The sequence below is a fragment of the Triturus cristatus genome, chromosome 1_2, assembly GCF_964204655.1.
Source record: "Triturus cristatus chromosome 1_2, aTriCri1.1, whole genome shotgun sequence".
NCBI classification, from domain to species: domain Eukaryota; kingdom Metazoa; phylum Chordata; class Amphibia; order Caudata; family Salamandridae; genus Triturus; species Triturus cristatus.
This window is the reverse complement of record NC_140580.1, coordinates 1055849388-1055868924: the sequence shown is the minus strand read 5'-3', so window position 1 is coordinate 1055868924 and position 19537 is coordinate 1055849388. Positions and strand designations below refer to the sequence as shown.

At 43.5% G+C, this 19537-nt stretch overlaps 1 protein-coding gene across 1 annotated transcript in view; it reads right to left on the bottom strand.

Annotated features, from left to right (window-relative positions):
- ADAMTSL2 (ADAMTS like 2) overlaps positions 1 to 19537 on the bottom strand; it is a 238272-nt gene that overhangs the window by 34663 nt on the left and 184072 nt on the right. Inside the window, exons 15-17 of the mRNA XM_085612518.1 lie at positions 12606 to 12761; positions 3987 to 4157; positions 3005 to 3181 (exon numbers count right to left, since the gene is read on the bottom strand). Coding sequence (XP_085468644.1) covers positions 3005 to 3181; positions 3987 to 4157; positions 12606 to 12761 — 504 coding nt within the window. The remainder of the gene's footprint in view (positions 1 to 3004; positions 3182 to 3986; positions 4158 to 12605; positions 12762 to 19537) is intronic.

Genomic DNA, 19537 nt, shown 5'->3' with positions numbered 1-19537 from the left:
AAAAATAGATGGGATAGAAACACGAACAGCCTATCTAAATGAATTTCCCTCCTTACATTCATGGGTGTAATATAATGGGGGTGTTTCTTTATTCTAGAGTGCCACGTAAGCGCATCGGCAGGTGAGGAGGTGGATGTACTTAAGCCCCTCTACCTTGAACGTTATTTGCGGATTTTTTTGGACACAGAACTAGAAACCTGGGGTTCCGGATTGAACCATTCAAGAATATACGGCAGTTGGGAAACAGTGATTATTCAAGTCCGTTTAAGAAGGTACGATATAAAATACATAGGAGGAGAGGCACTGTAGTGTGTTTAGTTAGAGTAAATGGCAGACACTCTCCGGTACAGTAATAGTAATATATAAAAAAAACACTCTCTATCTATTAGGGGGTTCACTAACAGACCATTCTTGGAGCCTGCAAAAGAAATACAAGAATAGGTGCAAATATCAACTCCCTTTCATTCAGGTGAGAATGAGAACGCCCTCTGCAGACATACAAATGAATTTAGTGATCTAGACAGGTATCTCTCAATTGAGTTTGATGATGAAGATTTGTTAACAGCAATGTAGGCACATATTGCCATTAGTGGTCTCTATTCCCGTAGATAAGTGGGTTATCTTTAGTAGGGAAAGTGTAAACTCGTGGGTGTATTCATTTGTTACACAGCGGGTTATTGTGGCTAATTTTTTGGACCCAGAAACTGTATACAAATGTGCGGTAGCTTCAGAAGCGTCTTAGTAAAAAACATTTCTTTTCCTTCTTACCCTGAAGGTTGCAAGCAGGAGTAATGTCATGCTTAGGAGGGATAAGCTTTAAATATCCTCATGAAATGTTTATATGCAATGAAGGTAATTGGAGAAATATATCTGATGTAAATGGCATGAGCATATTGTATAAGGAGATCAAATTGAGTCATAGCACATGTGAGCATAAATAAAATGAATTATGGAATCATGAGTTGTGCTAGCAGATTGTCACTGCAAATTATGTGTATAGTAGAATCATTTTAAGGTTTTTAAATATAGTTTTTATACACTTGTTTATACGGGGTATAACAACCTAATATACCACAAAGAAAAGTGAACATAATGACTGTAGAGCCGATTCACAGAACTAACTTAAAACAAAATCCTAAACTTACTACTTTTGGTATTCACAGAAGTTAGGATTTTGTCTTAAGTTTGTCTTAAGACAGCCTTAAGACAGCCTTAAGACAGACTTCAGACAGACTTCAGACAGACTTCAGACAGACTTCAGACAGACTTCAGACAGACTTCAGACAGACTTCAGACAGACTTAAGACAAACTTAAGACAAACGTCAGACAAACTTAAGACAAAATCCTAACTTAAGTCTGTCTTAAGTCTGTTAAAGTCTGTCTTAAGTCTGTTTTAAGTTTGACTTAAGACAAACTTAAGACAAAATCTTAACTTCTGTGAATACCAAAAGTAGTAAGTTTAGCATTTTGTCTTAAGTTAGTTCTGTGAATCGAGCCCTCCCTTAATAAAGATGGAATAATCAGATACCCATCGAAACGCGTCAACGCATTTTTGTACATTATCCCGAGGACAAGTTGGACCTGTGGATACAAAATAAAGTGTATGTATCCAGGCTAATCTTGCTAAAATTATTCCTAGAGCTAAAAGACAAAGTGTACTGTCTATCATTGTTCTTTTCCCTATTTTCTAGGGTTCTCTGTGGTAAAAGTGTCATACGATGTTATGTTATGTCCTGATTTGATGAATTGTATTATTTTTAATTATCTTGAACTGATGCATTGTGTTGTATTTTACTATATAAATTGTGCTTTAATAATATTCATATATACTAAAGAAATAAATTGACCCTTTTTGTACTGTATGTTATAGTGGTATCATTGCTTGAGTGTGTTAGGGTTTTTGAGTGAGAGCTTTTTTAAAAAAAAAAAAGTTTATCTATGTGCTTTATATGAATCAAGAATTCCACTAATGATAGGGTGTTCTTGTTGATTGAGTAAATCAAGGGATAATTTGTTTTTTGTGCTGGTAGTACCCCATTCCCTTGGCTGCCGACAAGGGGTCTCTCTTTGTTTAAACACATTGAAATAAAATATCCAGTGTTTAGGAAAAAAAGCATGGGCATAGCCAACATGTCTAAACTACAGAAGAGGGACCCTGATAAGGTTAATTGAGTGAGGAAGTAACCAGGGAAATAATAACTATCAAAAAACAACAAGACTTCCTTCACATATATAATTCAATATTAGGCAATAAGTCCATAATATCACTCAAACCCACAGACCAAGAGTATAATAAAAACTAAATTAATTTATTTAAAATAATATCATTTTCATAACATTCAATTTTTTAGCCAACATGTCTGACATCATGCATCGGTCTGCATTTAACTTTTGGGAAATATATATATGCAAATAATACCAGATGTATAAAAACTATCAACTGCAAGGAATGGGCCAGCAGCCCGGATGCAGAAGCCCTGACAGTCAAATGCACTCGTTATATCAGGCAGCTGTACACATGTTACTAGGGTTAAAGTGCTGTTACTCACAGTGCAAGACAACCGATGGATGAGGGTCGCTGAGCCAAACTCCATGATGTTTGGGGTGGTGGGCAGATGCAAAATGTACATGACATTCGGACAGATCAATGGATAAAGAGGGCTGTCTTAACCCCTATTTACACATGTATGTGGTTTTATTATGATGTTTTAAACCATTAGGGTGAAAGGAAGTAAATGCTGCCAGACCTAATTAAAATTTATGGATAAAGGCTATTTTTGGATTCTATGAATATGTGGGGTTGGAGTGCCTCAAAGGAATCATTCATACACTTAGGAGTTGAATCTCTATATAGAACATTTTGAGAATGAAAAAGAAAAGGCAGTGTGAAAGGGTGTCTGTGCCCCATGGTAAGGGGTTACAAAATAACAGTAAGTTTTGGCTAGGTACAGATTGAGTAGAAAACGTTCCAAAAGTCCATATTTGATAAAGTGCACATTTTACCTCTGACCATGGCGTTGTGTACCATTTAAAACATGGCCGTTCGAAGCACGTGCTCTCGTCAGCATCTTTCGTACTCATATCGCAGTCCGCAGCGTTCCGGTTCTTCAGTTTCCCATTTGCTATCTCCACACACTGGACGATCCTCTTCTTGACTCCACGGCCACATGTGGTATTACACTATGAAGAAGGGATACCCCGGCAATGTGAGTCTTATTACACCATAGCGTTCCTATTACTCTCACCCATAGTGATCAAGAAGCACGAAACTAACAAGACTCAAACTAGATCAAGCTGTGGCATGAAGGCTAGAGTATCCACTCGACCACAGATGCCGCACCGCTGTGGTAACTAGTTAGATTGCATTATTGTGTACAAAAGTGCTTCAACACCTCGTATGGGGTAGTAGGCACTATATAAATGCAATTACAATACAATACAATACATATGCCTGTTTGTAAGGCTGGCACGGATTTAGAGTGAGACTGGACTATTGTCAAAGTGTAAGACTTCCCGACAGGCTGTTCAGAGTGGTGTGAAGCAGTAGAAGAACAAATCCTGTGATTCTTGCATATGGCTGAATGTACCCTAGCACAGACACAGCAGCCTATTAGGTGTTTACACAATCTCCATATACCAGAACACCACTAACATAACACAACAGAGTACAACACAGCCTGTGAAGGCATCGAGGTGTACAGTTCCATTTACATCTAAATAAGGGACACGCCCATTGAATTATATTAGACTAATGATGCCTGAGAGAGACAGAGTGAGGGTCTGTGGTCCGACATGTGTTCAAAACCAATTTCATCAAATTGAGCTTTCCACTGTTTACAATTTCAGACAAACACCCCTGGAAATTGTGAAGGAAATATAGACTGGAGATTAGACATGCCTATGAAACTGCACATTGACGAGCTAGCTACACATGCTAAGCAAACTACAGAAGTTCCCATCGAGAAACAGTGGCAGCAAGTCTTACCCTTTCCCAGTCTTGCGTCAGCCACTGTGGTGGGCAGTTCTTGTCGCCGCAGGGGTGTATAGCCAGAGGCTTCAGCTCAATGGGGCACTGGGGCTCTGGAACCACTCTGCCATCTGCAGTCTTACAAAAGACATGTCTGACCATCTGGCCCTGTCCACAGCTTCCACTGCACTGTAAAGGAAATACAAGTGAGAGGTCAGTTGGACAGGTAAGAGCAGACTGTAGCATTATCAAACAATACCATGGGCCTCATTTAAGATGTAGCGGCGATTAGGAGCGTTGCTGCACAACATCAAGGGGCATATTATCAAGAACGGCATTCAAATTATTGCTGCTTTAGCATCAGGAAACTGCAGCTAAAGCGGCGATAATGGGCTTGATAATATGCCCTTGAGAATTCCAATAGAAGCCCAGGTTCACACCAGAAAATGGGCTTCTATTGGAATTCTCAAGGGCATATTATCATGCCCATTATCGCCGCTTTAGCTGCAGTTTCCTGCCGCTAACGTGGCGATACTTTTAACGCCGTTCTTGATAATATGCCCCCAAGTCTTCTGCCCACCAAACATGCAGTTAACCTTTAGCTTTTAGAGGTGGGACCAAAGATTGGCATTAGTGGAGCTGAAGGAGGCTCCACTGCTCCACAGGTACTGGCAGCAGCATCAGTTCACAGACTGGCCCTCCTGATGTCAATGTTCTCAACATGAGTAGTCTGAGGATGCCATATGTCTATATTAAACATTATGACCTTTGCACATTTTACATCAAATCAAAAATGAAGCCATTCCTGCTGCTTAGAATGGAGTGATGATTCTGCAAACGTGCACATTGGATGGTGAAAATGTGTTTTAAATGATCCGTGAGATGCTTTAACCCAGTAACTGATCTTCAGTCTGATGGGACAGCATCTTTGCAGGATACCATGGTACCTAAGACAAAAAAGAACCAACAGCCTCCCATGACCCTGGCAGGGTAGCAAAAGACAGACATAATAAGAATTAGGTGGGTCCCTCACATCACTGATACACTGGCACCTTCTGAACTATTTTCACTAATGACTAGATAACATTATTCATGTTTTGTGAAGCCCAGGTACTTCTTTTGACTTAACATTCTAATGATTGGAAGTTTCCAGATGTATTTAAAAAAATGCGTGTTTGAAATATGATTTGTTATATGTTCCTCCTCAAAAACTTTGTTCTGCTGCTGTATAGCAGCATCCTACATTGTCAACACTTCCGGGGACTCTGCAGACTTCTGGATTGGTTCCTATCCTCTGGAACATTCTCCCTTTTCGATTCCATTTCTTTACTAATATTCTCTCGCTCTACAAAAGGCTGAAAAGTGCTTACTCTACACCCTAGAGCAGACAATTTCACTCTGTGACTCAGCTGAAGACCTAGTGCTCTGCATTATTCAATGCATTTGTTCATTTATGCAGGCAGCAAACAACCGTACATGAAATAAGGCGTACAGGAAACAACAAGGGCCAGCACCCTCTGCTTTTCTAAAGGGCTTCATTCGCAGGTCAGTGCTAATGCGATATTCACCAAAAATTGTAGGCTGTCCTATACACCACCCTTGGTTCTCCTGCCTCTCCATTCTCCTACTTCATTTAGAGGTCAGGGAATGAGGTTTTCCTGGTGATGAAAGACCCATTACATGCACATCATAAATCTGGAGGGCCACCCAATTTAGGGTTGTGCCCTCAAATCTCACGAGAGGTTTTCCAATCTGCAACCATGTAAACTATTTCAGTCCAGTACAAACAATTACCCTACATATCCCCCACGTGCTAAGCAAAAGTCCCAGCACCTTGGGAACAATAACTATGTAATTTTAAAATATGTACCCCCAATTTCAGGGTCTGGTTTACAAATGAAGTAAGTGATGACAGATCTGCCAAATGCTTTCATGGAAAAATGGTCACCAGCAGGCTAAAAACTCTAAGTTTGATGCGCTGGCCATGATATGGTGTGAGGGGCATTGGCTCCCTTACTACCTCTCTGGAGATTTCCCTTCATCCATATGGATCTATAGACTGACATGTATCTCTATGGAGTGGCATGCATCTCTGTACATTCAGATGCATCTCAATGGATTAAAATGCAACTCTATGGATTACTCCATCTGTGTGGATTGACATGCATCTCTGTGCATTTAGATGCATCTCTATGGATTGACATGCATCTCTATGGATAACTTCATCTGTATGGATTGACATGCACCTCTATAGATTGCCCCATCTCTATGGCTTGACATGCATCTCTATAGATTGGCGTGCACCTCTATGGAGTGACATGCATCTCTATGGATTGTCCCTTCTCTAAGGATTGATATGCATCTCTGTGCATTGACATGCTTCTCTATGGATTGGCCCTTCTCTATGGATTGGCATGCATCTCTATCGATTGACATGCATCTCTGTGCATTGACATGAACCTCTATGGATTGCCCCATCGTTGTGGATTGACATGCATCGTTATGGATTGTCATCCATTTCTGTTCATTGCCATTTGAAGAATGAGCTTTAGTGTGATACTTAATATTACTTTTAGCCTTCAGAGGAAAGGCAGAAGCAAGGTGAATTGGCACGATGACATTGATAGTGATGTAACTGCCCCATGAATCAAGTTAGCTCTTCAGTAGTTAGAACGATTAACTAAGCACGAAAAAATATCTAAACATGCATGGACGTAGGTTGCTTGCTAGACCACCCCAGTGCAGTCTCCCCCACGACTTCTCTCCAAAAACAATGAAAGAACCCAATCCATTTTACCCATGTAGGACTTTTCTACATGGTCATCCAGATGGAGTGTTCTAGTGATTAATACGATATGGTCTGCTACAGTGTCTGTTCTTCAGTGTCTGTTCTTGGCTGAGCCGCCGCTTGGCTTGTGCTTTATGTTCACTCTTCTGTCTGCTTGATTAATACTGCATGTGGAATCCAAGTCCATTCTTCTGTTGGAGATTTCCAGCTGCGCCTTTGGATCTTGTCCAGTCAGAACACAGGCATAGTTATTCTCCAGCTGTGTCTGTGACGTCATGAACAAGAGGCGAGCTGGTGGCTAACCCGGATTTAAGAAATGCTTGTAGTATATAGGCATAGCTGAAGAGATTGAATCAGGAGCTCTTCACCCAAGTAATATAAAGGCTCGCTGGTTTAATAAGACCGATGAGGAATATCAGCACCTGCCAGACTGCTTTACCATTTACTCATCGAGGTTTTGTGGTGGATGTTTGGGTCCAGGCCATCACATAAAACATTCAAGCAATTCATTTTGATGGAGATGAAATGCCTTTGGACAATGCATTGAGACCCGGGAAAAACGATTATCGTTTTTTATACTTTTATGGTCCCTCCCTTAAGATTGTTGGTAGTTTAACATATGTATCTGTTCAATTTGAAGCAAAGAAAAGGATCATGGTATATTTATTTCTCCATAATTTCCAATACAAACCATACCACTATCAATCAGTTAAAACAACCATACTAACAGAAACTATATTACTCTTGTGCATGCCAAATAAAAGACCTGCTGGCTTACAAAAGTTGTAAAACCGATACAACCTCCATGTCCACTTGGCCTGATAGGTGTATCATTTATTCTTGAAATGCTCTTGGAACATCTTACTCGAAACATGGCCTTTTGTTCACTGCAGGTGTGAAATCTTTCAATTGGCTTGTTTAAGCAGCTCCTGGGCTGGTGACACCCTTTCCAGAGTCCATATGGTTTCTTTCTGATAAACCTGCAAATACATTCCAGTCCTGCACTGGGTTGACAAGCCCAGTAGGCTTACAGTCAGATCCCTGTCCTTGCTCTCAGCGCCCCCACAGTTAATGCACAAATGTGTTACTCAATCCATATTATTTTAATACCCAGGATCCAGTGGCAATTGTATTCCTATAGTATGGAAAACATTCATTCATGACTTCTTGTGTGACAATCAACACTGATGTTGAATACAGTGATTAATTCAATAAGAAAATGCACAAAGAACAAATATGTCATCACAATGATCTCTTCTAAAACTTGCCACATGGTGCTTCATATTACTATAGTCTATACTATTTCACAGATGTGCTATCCTTTCTTTTGACTTGAAGTCAGACCCGATATATTATTTTCTGTTCATAGTGGGTATCTTACTATGTGTCCACTGTTATCAATATGGCCTTAATTGAATCATTTGTATTTCTTCTTTTCTGTACTTGGAAGCTGAACCCCTTGTTTATTATTTGCACCTTACGCATAATAAAAATAAACATACGCATCTTCAGCATCCTACGTTGAATGGATCTCTAACAATATCACAGTATTGGGGCTTCTTGTTCCATGCCAGATGGATTGCCACACATCTGAATATCTCTTCATGTATAAGGTTCTCTTCTTGTCTAGATTTGTGTGGAGTGTAGAGATACATGCAAAAAAATCACCAGTTATGTACACTATATCCCATTTGTCATGCGAAAATGTAGAATATTAAATATTTACTGGACCTGGACCTGGTAAGTATCTCGCCTCATGATGTCATTATTGATTGGGTCTTATGAATGCCTGAACCTCGTCTGGGGGCACTGGTAATTGTGGCTTAGTAAATCAGGATCTGATAGTGTTTGCTAGTGTTTGGATTTTCATGATGGTGAGCAGTGTGGATATAACTGTCTCACCATGATTCTCATTCCCACTCTCTTCTCTTTGAGGGGATTTAGTATTTGTGACTCCCTGCTGTATCACTTTAGATATGGACATTTTCTTTCCCAGGCCTTTTATTTCTAGGATCCTATATCTAAAGTCCATTCATTCATGTGTGAATAACTGTGGTTGTTCTCTGACCAGAAGAGCATTGTATTAATAAACGAATCATGACTTTGGAGGGAAGTGCAATGACTTGGTCTCTATCTTAGACCTCTGCTAAGGGCATCTTGGAATGCATCAATTATTTTAAAGTTACAACTCCAGTGTGAAGCACCCTTGGTAGTGGACCATAGGATACGACCTATTTTTGGTATCCCAGTTGAGAATTAGGCTCAATATTGGTAACAGTGTGTACTATTAAGGGTATGTTGCAAGGTCATCCTGTGTACCCCCATTTTTTGCTGTCTGGTACTGATGGTAAATGACTCGGACTGTCCCGGAGCACTGTCTAACCAGTCCCAGGGCCAGTGCTATGTTCAAAACACAGTGAAGACCTACACATACATAAGGGTACACTACATATTAGGATACACCTATAATTGCCATGACCTACCTGATAAGTCCAGAGGAGCTAATAGGGCAAGGGGATTAAAACTATTGATAAGTCCTGCTACACAGGAATGCCAGAGCAGGGGGAAGGGGTCTTAGAGCAAGAAGCTTCAAATGGAAATAGGACAGGCAGGGAATGCCAGGTCCATCTACCCACCAGCCCCTCTGACCCAGACAGATGACAGGCTTAATGTAGGAATTTGCAGATGGTAGGGGCAGAGAGCTATGGAAAGGAGCGACACTGGAGGTTGGTTTAGCTAGTTCATTCTCCTCTGCTGAGATTTCAGCCATACTACATTTTGGAGGAATAGTGCTTTCTGGGACAGGATTATGCTACACTTTGGAGGAAGTGGTCATGCTCTGGGGTGTTCCCTGCACCTCATTGATCAGGAGTGCTCTCCTGCCTGACACCAGAGAACACTGAATAAATATGTTATAAAAGCAGAGCCTCTCGGATCTGCTGCTTGAAACTAAGAGAGAAAGAAGGTTTGCCAAGCTGAAAACTTATGTCGCATCAACAGGACATGTATTCTGACTGACTTCAGCCCTTTGGATGTACCTTGCTTCAAGAGGAATAACAAGTGGACTCCCTGCAAGCTACAGGTTAACAGAGCTCATCTGGACCATCACCACCAAGAATCCCCTGCCTGGAGTGTGTCCAGAGGATTTGTAAGGGTTTTATCCAGGTGAATTGTGGGACTTGTAGTTCCAACCTTTCAAGGACCTTCCTGGAGATTCCAAACCCTTGGATTTTGTTTTGGACACTTTGGCCCCTCGAGAGGAACTTCAGGAAGAAGTTCCAGAGGTTTGGAGAAGTTTGGAGCAACATTGGAAAAAAGCTTGATAAGGGGACCGACTCAACCGTGAGAGCCAAGCCGGCCACCTTCAACCGCGTGCCAGTCTGACCTGCTGGTTTGTCCCACTGAAAAGCTCTGGAAGTATGACTTCCAGAATTTTACCAGGAGCTCCGTGAGAAGCAAGACGGCGAACCCTCACTGAATCCGGAGTTTTAAAGAGCATCGAGGGACCCCGGCAAAAAAAGCTCCAGAAAATCTTTTACGTCCGAAGGTAAAATTCTGACCGAGGCCTAATGCAAGGGGTATCTGAGCAGGGCTCCATCGAAGTCGGCCTGAAACTTTGACTTAGTAACGGTCAAGCACGACCAGCTGTCCCAGGGTGGCGCTATAGGTTTCTAAATGCTATATAGTGCTAAATCTTTAAAAATTCATATCTCTGGTTCCCTACATTTGATTATTGCCGTTTTGGTGTCATTTTAAAGATACAAATAGTTCCTATGTCTATAAATTGGTGTTGGGTTTTTATTTTGTGTCTTAATTATCTAATGAATTCGTGTTTTTTAATGCTTTACATACCTGTCTCCTAAATTGAGCGTGTCTGCTCGCAGCCAAGCTACCAACGGGTTGAGCACGGGAATAATTTACTGAGGCCTATTCTGAGCCCTAGACTGTGTTAGTTGTCTTATTGCTAGTGGTGGAGGCTTATTTACCACAACTAATAACCCACTTTCCAACAGAGTCTGAAGATTCTGGGCAGTTTTTTAACTGAAATTCGTATCTATGCAAGACACAATACCTCCAACTTGCAAATAGTGTTGAGAAATTCTTTCTCCTTGGAAAATGTCAAAGGTCTTCAATTCCTGAATCCTTAACCTGTTCGACGTATTTTGTTTAGTGTCCCCATCTTTGCATCTACTATCCCCGAGGATCCCTACATTCTACCATGGCTTTGAGAGCCCAGTGCTGCTCCTTACAGCATAAGGTTATTTTCAGTTTGGGAATCCAACTGTGTAAACTCAGAAACTTACTGTCTCTTTATCAACACGGAGGCCACTCTGAAGTTGCAGGACAAATGTTCCTGTGTAGTAACAGCAAACTAAGAAAAGCCTTAGAATAGACAAATTACTTGAACTCTAAACTCCTCTTCTTTCTTGAATAAACAGACATTTCTACGTATGACTTGTGCAGAATTGGTGAAACACGTACAATCTCATGTTCAGTAAAGCGTTAACTGTAAAATTGGGCACAAGTATTTGTGCTTAGTTTTGCGAAATCACACAATTTAGTTCATGTACTGCCTGGAGGAAATGGCTTGTGCAAAACCATGTGGTGAAAGGAAATCCTGTGCATCAAACGCGGTTCAAAGCCTATTACCACACTTTTTTCCCCTTTTCAATGCACAAAACTTGGAATGGCGTGCAAATAATTCCTGACACTGTGGACAAACAGGGAGAGATAACAGTTTTGGGGCCATATCATGGTCGAGATTTTAGCACTGCACATGTGCAGAATGAGTGTATGCCGCTGTTTTTTCGGAAACTGGGTTGGCTGCAGTGTATACATTGAGGGCCTAATAACAAGTGCTGTCCTCAATTGTGATCCCTACACAGACACCAGCTTGTGAAAGAATCGCATTTGCATGTGGTGCAATATGCCCAGTAATGACCTGGTGTGAAAAATATCACACCCTGGTAAATTTCGGAAGGTAAAACCTGCCAGAATTTAACTTGTGAAAAAAGGCCCAGTATTTACTATGAAAAGCAGATCCTGATATGGTAAACATCAAATCACACGTCCCCATTAAGGCCCTCATTGCAAGCGATCCGGTTAATTGCAATATTTGCAGGGGGGTAAATTCCGGGCATTTATAGGATTATGCAACTTTTGGTGCAGTAAGCACCAATATCTGACTGTTATTTCTCAAAACTCATAACTCGAGGCTGTTTATCCCAAATGTTAAATTTCCAATCAGTAGAGTCAGATTTTATTGCGTGTGATAAATATCAAAGACACTACCATACCCATTGTACTGAGGTCCTAAGGAATTAACTGTTTATCGACCTGATAGATTCTGAACCTCGGGTTGTCAGATTTTATGGGGTGCATTAAATACCGACTGCACTTCCAGGGCACTTAAAATCAGGCCTTAACTTGGAAAAATCTCCCGGTTAGTGCATGGGCTGCAGGCAAGAAAAGCTCAGAAATACAGAGCTGTTATTGTCTTTCAGATTTCCAAGTTGTGCTGTCTGTAGTTCAATTGACCCAGTAATTGATTTGATATTTATTGCACCTGATTAAATTAGACTCACCTGAATCATAATTCGGTTGCTAAATACCACCTGTTATGAGTTTTGGGCCAATAACATGCAGATTTTAGTGGGTACCACAAAAACATCTGCATCTACCAGTACCCACCAGATTGATGCTCTCTGATAAATTTCGGAAAAACAAAAATAGGGTTAACCCTAAAAAGAAGATCAAGAGAGGGCTGCAGATGTCTGCGTCACCCAGAACATCTGAGAACTCATTCCCTGCTTCTTGTCGCACACAGATGTCCACATGAGAAGACTCACCGGCCCCCAGTCTGAAACCGTCCACTGCCTGTCGCAAGGAGCCCCGGTGCAGTTCTTCTCCGCAGGTGGCTTGGTGGCCGGATCACACATGTTCTCGCTCTCTGAGCATCGCACGTCTCTCGTCACAAGGCTCCTTTCCCCACATTTTGCAGTGCACTAGGAAGTAGAGGAGAGGAGAAGGTGAAATACGACCTGGCATTTCCACAGAGCAGATGTTTAGAAACAGCTGGCTTCCTCAGAAAGCCTGCAGGAAAGAGGAGCTCCCAGCTGTGACATTTGCCAATGCATCTGGCTGAAGGTGTGACTGATTCTGGTTAAGTTCACGAGGTAGTCTACAAATGTATGACAACAATTTTCATGACCAAACTTGGGTAGTAAATGGGAAGTAACAGGCGAGCAAATTAGTTCATGAAAAAATTAAATGGCCTTGAAATTACACCCTCCAACAGTTTTTCTGAGTAGTAATGTCTTTCCAACAGAACTAGCTCTCTTGACAGCCCTGCCTCTCCCCCCCCCCCCCCAGCCAGCAGGCTGAAGTCATTTTGGAAATGGCCTTGGATTCATATCGTTGTCAGACTGCGTATTCAATATTTGTGAAAAGCAGACCACCGCGCGAAGGGCACGTGGCTATAAAATGACGCACTTATATTAGAAACTGTCAAATCTCCATAAAACCAGCTCTTATTGTAGGGGAAAATGAACAGGCTGCCCATTTGGCAACAGCGTCTACAAGCTGGCCCAAACCAGTGTTGCTCGACTGGCCAAAACATGCACTACACATCTCGCTGGCATGCGTCAGCAGTAAAATCCCTGGTGCTTGCCACGGCCTTCAGAACATATAATCTCTCAACTCTAGACACTTGGAGAGCAATTCATCAGGCACCAGACACCTTCCATTGACTGAGATCTTATTTTGCAAACCATGGTACAGCACATAAACAAACATTGGTGTAAGGACTGACTACCACAGCCATTTTGTACACAGTTGTAGAAGTTATTTGTATTCAGGGGCGGTTCTTCTATTGGGGCACGAGAGGCGTTGACCCCCCCTCTCCCCTTGAGTTGCCACATCACAATAAGATTATAATCTAAATAACATTGATGTCATACTTTAAATAAAAAATGACTTGCCCTACCCCCAAATCCCTATGCCAGATGGCAGTGCTCTTTCTGTTGTGCTGCTGATGTGAGCATCAGGTGTTTTAGAGGGTGTGCCAATCCTTGACAGAAAGACAGTGAGAGTACTGACTCACATAATCGGAGGATGAAGACAAAGTAGTGCGCAGGTTAGACGAGTGTCTTGTTCTGTCCAGCCCGCCATGCGCACTTAGAGCCTCCCGAATCTGTGTCGGATTGAGGAGCGGAGGGAACACAGACACACTCTCCCATGGAGCGCTGGATTTCCCTGCTCTAACCAATACTGGTGCTGCTCTTATTCAGTTTACTGTTGCAAACAGTCTAAGACCAGTGCCTGGATTGGTTCTGGTGGATCACCAGTAGTCCCATAGGCAAGGGAGCACAAGGCTGCACAGGGGCAGGAGAATTACTTGAGTGACCAATCACTGTGTGGCTTCATTTTGAAGTTACACAGTGATTGGCCATGTCTTGGCGACAGTCTTTCTGGCAATTTGCAGTTTTGATTTCACACAGCAATGGCCAACTACACTGCACGAGGACGAGGTAGGTGAGAGCACTGACAACATTTGCTGTACAATGTTAGCCTCCATTTTCCCATTTTTGTCAGCGAGTGCCTTCATTACCCCTTTAATGGCATTTGTACTTTTACCACCAACCCAACCACTTTCAAAAGTCACCAGTCGCAACAGTTTGTAATATTGAGTGTGGTATTTATTTATGCCTTTATTAAAGTGTTTTTCATGTTTAACAGAAAAGGAGCTGACAGAACTCCGATGTATTACGTGTTATTTGTTGAGTTGCTGAGTTCTGACTTTCTAGACTGGGAGTCAAGTGAAAAAAGGGATTTGTTGTTACCAGTGTAATGCTCTGTACTACAAGGGCCCCAGGACACCAGAGATGAAAGTCCCTATGTGAGAAATTGGTTTGTTGGTGGAGAGGAGGGAAACCCTACTCATGCAATAGCCACAATTCTTGTCAGGGGGAGCCCCAAAGTGTCACTAACTTAGCCTGTGCTTAACCATCTGGTAGCTTGGCACAAAAGCAGTCAGGCTTAACTCAGAGGCAATGTGTGATGTATTTATGCAGTACACAAACAGCAATAAAGTGAAAACACACACAAGAAGAATCCCACACCAATTTAGAAACATAGAGTCTCATTTAATAAATCATTTGATACCAAAATGCCAGAAATCCAATCAGTAGAACCAGAGATATGCAGTTATAAAAATGTAAGGTGAATATAGTGTATACAAGCACAAAGTACTAAATGTGGTTATCTGATTGCGCCAGACTGGGCAAAAGTCACAAGTTGTGGCAGACCACGATGAAGCACAGGCCAGATACAGGGACCAAGATAGTCTTGTTGAAAAAGTTCCCGTCTAAAGTCTAGCACTAAGAGTCCAGATCGCGGAGGAGGAGGCCATGAGGGAGCAGGGAGAGTGTTGCGGGTAGTCATCTCTGTAGCACGAAGTGCAGGCCAGATGTCGCATACGGTCATCACTGTAGCATGAGATCCTGTCGGGCGTCGCAGATGGTCGTTCCTGGAGCTTCATGTTGGTGGTCACCGTAGCCTGTTGATGGTGTAGAGAGAAGTGCAGATCTCACATTGACAGTCATCGCTGGTGGTAGCTGTATCATGAAGAGTTGGGTTCACTGGAGCTTCGCATTGGTGGTCAGCGTAGGTAGCATGATCTTGGTGCAAGCAGGCCAATTTCCAGTCATGGAGAGCCCAGAATTTCAGAATTTCTTCTAGGAGGAGTACAACTGATGCCACACTAAGAGTTCAAGACTTGGGAGGCACCTCTTCAGAATGAGAAACCCTAGAGTTCAAGACTTGGGAGGCACCTCTTCAGAATGAGAAACTAACTCCAGCAAATGCCAGAAGGCCTCAGGCAGGTCCAGTTGCAGAAGGTGACCTGGGCAGTTCCAGAGAGGCGTGTCACTGCAGCTCAGAAGAAGAGGTGAGTCAACTGACCTTTGGAGTTACTTCAGCCTGGAATGAAGGGTGCAGGTCCAGTTTCCTTCTCAGACAGCAGAATAGGCAGCAGGGCAGTCCTTCTGTAATATCCACAAGGCCAGGAGTGTATTGAAGAGTGGGTCTCAGGGTCCCATTCTTAGGTGTAGCCCAAAAGACAGCTTTAGCTGTCCTGCCAGCCTCATATTTTCCAAAACAAATATCACACAGAAAATACATCCATATATAGAGCATCCCAATCAACAGGCTCTCACCATTGGTCTGTTGACATGTCACACAAATTACACTCCCCCCACCGCAGCAAGCATAGATCAACAGACCAGCCCACTCCAGCCATTGGAGGCTTTTCCTTCAAGTGACTGCATTTTCCTCGTGTACATGTGCACATACAGTTAAAAAAATATATTTTTCCCCAAAATAGAAATTGTTAAACACTTGCACTTCTCAATGGCTGACGGACCCTAAGTATAGTAGGGTTGCATCAACTATTTTCATAACTCTCAAGACATTTATTGTAAATTGCAATGTTCATTCATCACTATGAACCAGCTTTAGTATATTTATTCATCCTTCTGAAATTAGCAGGTCATTGCGTAGCTAGAGTAATATGCAGATTTTTAGGTTGAGCCAAACCTCCAGAGCATTGTGATTGAAATTTCAACCACTTGTATCTGACTTGAGAGAGCCCTCTGGTAACTGCTTGTGGAGCAGCATCTTCCCTGTTGGAGTGTTGTACAAGAACTGTCAGTATGCAGAAAACACTCCTCTGAAATCCAGAAAATGCTCAGCGTCCTTCCTGATGCCAAGCTCCTTCTTTCCACTTGAATGAAGCTTACAAGTTTCATTCCTTTAGAGGGAGCCTCACACAGATGTATTCACAGTGCTCTCCAGTAGAGGGAGCCCCATACGGGTGCAGTAAAGCGGCTCTCTTCTAAAGCGAGCACTTCACAAGGCTGCAGTAATGCCATTCTCTCATAGAGGGTGATTCAAAAGGCTTCAGGAAAGTATGGCAAACAAGCGGGCGTGGCTTGCCTGACCCTAAGATGGCCACTGCCTAACCGGGCTCCAGCAGTCGCCTCAACTATTCTGCAGAATTATGCTCCCACAGGTCACTAGGTTCCACCATTATTTGGGTTACCGTCATCGGAAGCTGTCCTGATCAGACTGGTCGAGTTTGAGAGCTCTGTGGTCCCTCACCGGCAAATGGCGATAATTGGCACAGATACGGCGCTGTGGAGGTCTTTGGCATCCATCTTGTGTGGTGCTGCGACTGCGGCGATCGAGCGTGGAGTTCGGAATCCTCCGGAGTAGTGGTGGCCCCTGTGCTGGTCGCGACCGGCAAAGCGCTTGTAAGGAACCCCTGCGCGGAATTACCAGGGACCGGAAGAGGCCCTGTGACCCTGCCGGAGATAAAAGTGTGTGACGAGGCGCGAGGTGTCGTGGGCCCACTCGAGCCAGGCTGAGGTGTCGACGCTACGCGGTGGACCTGGCTCGCAGCCCACGCCCAAACAACGACGTGTGCCCTCTGCCCTTGCCTGTGGTGCCTGCGGCTCCTGATTGCGGCTGTCGGGTCTGCAGGTGAGCTGTAGGTGGTGCAGCCTGGCAGCTCCGGTGGCCGTGTCCACCATCCTAAGGAGCTTGCAGTGTTTCTGCTTGGCCTCGCCTAGCCTCTAACCAGCGCAGTGAGCATTCGACAGGCTGGGTCTGCAGTGCCACTTTATTCGAGACTTTGCCAGCACTTGCAGCTTGTGAGGCCCGGTGCGTCAGGCGCTAGTCTCTGTTCTCACAGAGGCTATATTTGGGTAGCTGGTCCTTGTCGGCCAGCTCTAAAAGCATCTACAACTGGTTCGTCAGCGTAGTGCTATGGGAGTGTCCTGTTCACTTTAACTACAGCACACAGTGTCCCTCTTAACAGCTTGCCTGCACGTGGTGTAATTTCAGTGGTGGGGCACCTTCTCATTTGTGGTGGACCCTGACAGGAGCCTCGAGTTAAACGCATTTTGAATCACTGTCACTCCCATACCCTATTGTCACCCAGTTGGTGTCTGCGGCACACAGTTCGGACATTAAACACATATTCTGAAGCGCGATGGGCAAAACTGACAAAACTCAATCAAAGTTACACTTCGAACATCGTAAATCATCCAGGCATCGTGACGACGACCGTGACTCTACAACATCGGAGCCCGTGGCATATCCTACCATGCCAGAAGGGGACATTCGACGATCCTTGGGGCCATGCAGTGCAGCCTGACGTCTATTGATGCTAAAATGGACACATTGGTGTATCAAATGGACAGAATGTCCAAAAGAGTGAACAAACAAGCAGAAAGGATCGACATGGTGGAACGAAGGATATCTGAGGCTGAGGATACCCAGACGGACATGGGGAACTCGCAGAACTCTTTGTTGAAAAAATGCTGGTGCAACTTCTAGGCAGGGAAACTTTTACTGAGGTTTTCGTCATTGAACGGGCTCATCACTCGTTGGGGCCTCGGGCCCCCCCCCCTGGCGCCCCACCCAGGCCCCTGATAGCCCATCTGCTCAACTATAGGAACAGGGATGCTGCGTTAAGACAGGCTATGGATCTCAAAGTCCTGAAGTATGAAGGTTCCGACCCATCATTGTTTCTGGATGTTACACCGCTGGTGTAGGAGGCCCGTAAGAAATTTGGCCCAGCAAAACGTAAACTCAGGAGCTCCAGCTTGATTACGCGATGTTATACCCGGCCCGGTTACAGATCACTTTGGACGGCCGTACTAAACTCTATGCGGACCCTAATCTTTTATAGCATGATCTCAAGAAGTACTGTACTGATAGTGCAAATAATTCACTGAGCTCCTCATTGAAGGAGGCCACCGCTGCTGCTGGGGGGGCTTCATTAGAATGTACACAGGGTTCCATAATGTCTGGGGCAAGTTGTATTCCACTGCTGGAATCTGGTGATTCCCCTCCCCTCATTTGCTTGCTGTGACTCAGGGAGGTATTGTTCTAATGCTATGTGCAGATGTGTAGTAATTTTGGTAACCTGGTGACTAGTTGGTCACTATTCATATGAGGCGACAACAGTCAACTAATTAACACCGGGGTCTGGCAGCCACAGCCTTCCAGTATATTCCACCTGGGGTACTATTGTTGGGGAGTTGTTTAGACAATGGGAGGGGGAGAGGGGTGGTTATGGTTCCATGAGTCGCCATGTCTACCTAGTTTGATGTGGTATGGGTGGGTCTTTGGGTTTGTCATTTTCTTAGTTCCTGTTGGGTCTTTTAATTTGTCTCATCAAGCTATATGCCCAGTTTTAGTTCGGGTCATACTTTTTGGTATCAACATGCATTCTAATCTGTGTAACTTTATGTCCAAGCCTAACAATGACTGTTTAGGGGTGGGAGATATTTTTATACAACTGGTCGAGGTATTATATGCCCAGCCGGTGGCACAGGTGAGGATCAATGGCAGGCATTCCCGCACAATAGACATAACCAGGGGCACCAGGCAGGGCTGTCCCTTCTCCCCCCTACTTTATGCCTTAGTGGCGGAACCCCTGTTGTGCAAAATATGTGAATACCACGCGTATAGTGGTATTCGGTCTCTAAACTATAACCTTACGATTTCAGCTTCTGCAGACGACACGCTCCTGTATATAAGAAACCCGGAGCAAAATTTAATTCCAATGCTTCAGGCGGTAGAGCGCTTTAGTCAGCATTCAGGCCTCCAAATTAACTGGCACAAGTCTCTCATATTTCCACTTACACTGTGTACAACCCCAGTACAGACCACTATCCCTTAGAATGGACTACTGACCCGGTAAAATACCTGGGTA